Source organism: Carlito syrichta, unplaced genomic scaffold (genome assembly GCF_000164805.1).
Source record: "Carlito syrichta isolate Samal-C Ts95f unplaced genomic scaffold, Tarsius_syrichta-2.0.1 Scaffold303562, whole genome shotgun sequence".
Classification (NCBI taxonomy): Eukaryota; Metazoa; Chordata; class Mammalia; order Primates; family Tarsiidae; genus Carlito; species Carlito syrichta.
This window is the reverse complement of record NW_007247658.1, coordinates 226356-230674: the sequence shown is the minus strand read 5'-3', so window position 1 is coordinate 230674 and position 4319 is coordinate 226356. Positions and strand designations below refer to the sequence as shown.

Below are 4319 nucleotides of genomic sequence, written 5' to 3'. Positions count from 1 at the left end.
TTTTTTTTTGAGCCGGAGTCTCACTCTGTCGCCCAGGCTGGAGGGCAGAGGCGCGCTCCCGGCCGCCGCAGCCTCGACCTGCTGGGCTCAGGCGGTCCTTCCGCCTCAGCCTTCCGAGTAGCTGGAACCACAGGCGCGCGCCACCACGCCGGGCTGAGTTTTAAATTTATTGTAATACGAGGTCTCGCCAGTTTTCCCAGGCTGGTCTCGAACTCCTGGGCTCAGGCAGCCATCTCGCCTCCGCCTCCCGATGTGCTGGGATGACAGGTGTGAGCCACCGCGCCCGGCTGTTTTTTTTTTTTTCTTTTCTGAATGCATTTATTTTAAAAGTACGGTTACACTTCAGGATTTGTGTGTTTAGCCGTATGCTTACAAATAGCTTTAATTGACCGGACCTGTCTGTTTTACAGGAGGAAGATGGGTGGAAAGAATTCGAGCAAAAAGAGGTTGATTACAGTGGCCTCAGAGTTCAGGCAATGCAAATCAGGTACAGTGTGGTTACAGTGTGTTTCGATACCCTTTAGGGCCGATGTTGGATACAAGTTGGGTTGTTCTTTATCCCCGAAGCTGCATCACAGTGGTCTTGTCCTTTGGATATGCAGGTCAGGGCTCAAATGGGTTACCTCCGTCCTTGTTCACTTCAGGAAGGCAGTCTTTCCACTTGCTCATCAAATGAGCTTGCCAGCTCTAAAATCCTGTGAGAGCTTGCCTACTTCCAGTTCTCTGTAGGCATTTTTATATGACACAGCTAACATGAATTTGTCAGTTCACAATTTTCACTTTTATTGTTGGTGGCTGAACTTAGTGTTTCAATAGCAATTAATAAACAGTTTTGTAACTGAAGTATAGTATACTACAGAGTATGCAGATTTCACGTGTTCACACAGTGAGACCAGCCTGTGTAATCAGCACCCACAGGTCAAGAAACTGAACCTGACTGGTGCAGAGTAAGGCATCCCTCACACGTTCTAGTCACTGTCTTCACCCCAGAGTCACTACTGTTCCAAGGCCAGAAATTAATTTTTCCTAGAACCTTATAGGAATGGAATCATACAATCTAGGCATGTTATTTTTAAAGTTAAAGAAAACAGTAATTCTTAGAAATTGAACTGGTTGGTTTATGGATCGTCTGTTGGTTTAGAGGACTTGAAGTTAACATTTTATCAAGCCTAATCTTCAGTCAAATTCAGATTGATGTTAAGGAAGTGTCGTATTTTGAAGCGTTCTTAAAATAGAAGAAAAACGTGAATATATAGTTGCGGTTTAAGATTAAAAATCCTTTACTCACAGTAAAGGATAAACTTGATAAAGTGCCTGGTGAAAGAAACACTTTCCTTAACCAAAGACTGTTATTTGACGTCTCTCTGGAAGGCAGTATTATGGCCTTAGAGAACTTACTCAAAAACCGGGTCTAATATTTTTGGCCTTTGCTGACAACCTACCGCTTGCCATTAATGTCCTAGGTGTTTTCGCATCAGTTTGTGAACTTAACCAAAGTGAAAACTGATTGGTAATTGAAAACTTAGGAAATGTGTCTTCTCTGCTCTTGAGTCCTTTGTAGTGGTATTCAGCAGAAGGGATTAGACTGAAGTCTGGTTCCACCCACTTGTTGGCTTCCTTCACGTTTTATATTCTTGGAGAGGTGTCATTTAGAAAAGATTCTTGTTTTCTTCTGGGGCTTGACGTGTAAAACTGAGGACGATGGGATGTGAGGTTCTCACCATTTGAGGTTGTGGAACTGCCTGTGTGTTTGGCTCCTGTCGTGTTGTAAAGTTGGGTTTTTCTTGGTCTACTCTGATTTCCTGACTGCAGGTTCTTGTAGACGTGAGTGATAGGAAGGATAGTGTCTGGTCATGTTTAGCTTACTGGGCAGGAGTAGCACTTTCTAAAGAAAAGGTTTCAAGTTCTCCAAAGGTTAGAAATTGATTTTGTTAAGTTAGGGAGAATATTTAAGCAGAACCTATGTTTTCTGCTACTGACTATAAATCCCATATTCATATTCCGTGTTGTTTTAGTCTTTATTTTGACTGCTCCTGAGGTGATAAAGGGTTTTTAAAATTACATACTTTACTCTGGCCAGGGCACAAGTATGTCTCAGCTAGTATGAACATTTAATTTTAAGTTCTGCTTGACCTGAAGTGCCGGTATTTATGTCTTGTGTTTTTTTTCTTGGCATCAACTCATCGCCTCTAAGTGGCCCACCTAGAGGTCTTCAGTAATCTGCTGGCATCACAACAGTCCTTCTTCCCATATCCTCTTCACTTAGCACCCCAGTCTTTGCTGCATCTGCTTTTTTCTCCTCCTCCGTACGTGGAGAATTAGCTGCAGACACTGCATACAGTCTTAAAGTTCTTGACACCAGTCCCCATAGGAGATCAACTGTTGGGCCTTCATTGAAGATAAGTGTACATTTGGAAGGGGAAAATTTCAGTAGCGGCAAACGTACTGTATTAGGTCCTGCTCACATTTACCAACAGCTCAAAAGTTAAGTGCCAAGAGTACTTAATGTGTCCAACTTTGTGTCTGAATTAATAGGTCTTATTAACGGTCTTGTCATTATAGACAGGTTCTTGAAGGGGAGCCATTAAGATGGTGATAAACGAGCCTAAGGAGCTTAGATCCTTGGTTGATTGTCTGACCTGTAGGCCCCTTCCATCTTTACCATGGATTTTTGGGAGGAATGACTGACTTCACTTAATTCTCATTTAAACAATGCTGAACATTTATCATGTTTCAGTAAATAATTGAGTTCTTCCCAGGTACAGTGGCTTATACCTGCAATCCCAGCACTTTGAGAGGCTGAGATGGGAGGACCCCTGTGGCAGGGAATTCAAGATCAGCCCGGGCAATGTAGCAGGCCCTGTCTCTATTAAAGAGTGTACAAATGAGCTGGGTGTGGTGGTGCACACCTGTAGTCGTAGCTACTCAGGTGGCTGAGGGGGACGATGGATCTCTTGAGCCTAAGAGTTAAAAGGTACAGTGAGCTGTGATCATGTCATTGCTCTCCAGCCTGGACAACAGAGTGAGACCCTGTCTCAAAAAAAGGGTTCTTGGAACCCGGTGGTTTTCTAGGAACCTTCATGAGAAATCTAGACCTTTCAACCAATTAGGTAGAGTTGGCTATACTTTGAAGAGAAGAAATGAAGAAATTACTCCGGAGTCCAAGCTGGATTCATTGTAAATAGTGTGATGGACGCTGCACTAGCTTTTCTAGTAGTAAAAGTACCTCATGCTCTACTAGACACCAGTAGATAATGTCCAAGAGATGTGCGAGGTGCTCTGGGGCACAAACACTTGGTCTTCCATGAAGGGGTCAGGAAAGATTCTTTGGAGGATCAAGCCCTGCTCTCCCCATCTTATGTTCTCCGTGTTGCTGTGGGAGGGACAGACCTGCGTCTGCCTGTCTGCCTAGCGTTTCAGCGGCTCAGTCCAGTCCAGTTTTGTTGTGGCTGCTTCCCCCTAGTGTTGGGGAAAGGAGTTAGGATGCATAGATTCTCACGTGTGAGGTAAGGATATTGTAGAGAATGTAGTTCTTTATAGATAGACTGCTGCAGGATGTGTCATCCTGATCAGCCATACTAAAGAAAATGAATTTTTTCAATCTCAAACCAGAAGAAGCTTCTCCATCATATCTGAGAACTGTAAAGAGGATAAAGTGAGGAGGAGACCACGTGAATGGGCTCCATGGTTTGGCTGTCCTGGCTCTGTTACTTTGTACTTTTTAAGTGCTGAACCTCCACTGGAATGACAATGAAAGTGTTATGCTATCGAGCACCATTTTGGGAAGTGGGGAGTCTCACACTGTTTCCAGGCTGAAGTGCAGTGGCAGATCTTGATCTTGGTTCACTGTAGTCTTGACCTCAGTAGCTGGGACTATGGGTGCACCATCACACCTGGTTAATTTTTTATTTTTTGAGTTGCAGTCTCACTCTGTCGCCCAGGCTGGAGTACAGTGGCACACTCACAGCCACCCCAGTGTCAACCTGCTGGACTCCGGTGATCCTTCCACCTCAACCTTCTGAGTAGCCAGAACTACAGGCATGCACCACCACGTCCAGCTAATTTTTGGACTTTTTGTAGAGACGAGATCTCGCCAAGTTGCCTGGGTTGGACCTTGGCCTCCCAAAGTGCTGGGATTACAGGCTGAGCCACTGAGCCTGGCCAATTTTTTTAATTTTTAATTTTAAAGATACATTTCAGGGTTAGCTATACAAATGTTCATTATGCAGATGCCCTTGTTGATAAAGTGTGCCACCCCCCACCCCTAGTTTCCCACTACTGCCAATCACCCCCTGGTTAATTTTTTTTTTTTTTTTTTT

General features: G+C 44.1%; 1 protein-coding gene across 6 annotated transcripts in view; it reads left to right on the top strand.

Annotated features, from left to right (window-relative positions):
• The first annotated feature begins 406 nt into the window (after positions 1-406).
• Positions 407-4319, top strand: part of CDV3 (CDV3 homolog) — a 17459-nt gene continuing 13546 nt past the window's right edge. For 4 of the 6 annotated variants that reach the window (XM_021712648.1, XM_021712645.1, XM_021712644.1 and 1 more), the window contains exon 1: positions 411-487. In XM_021712648.1, the coding sequence (XP_021568323.1) occupies positions 477-487 (11 nt within the window). In that variant the 5' untranslated portion in view covers positions 411-476. Of the gene's footprint in view, positions 488-4319 lie in introns of all 6 variants that reach the window. The other 2 variants (XM_021712646.1, XM_021712647.1) reach the window with 2 other exon arrangements.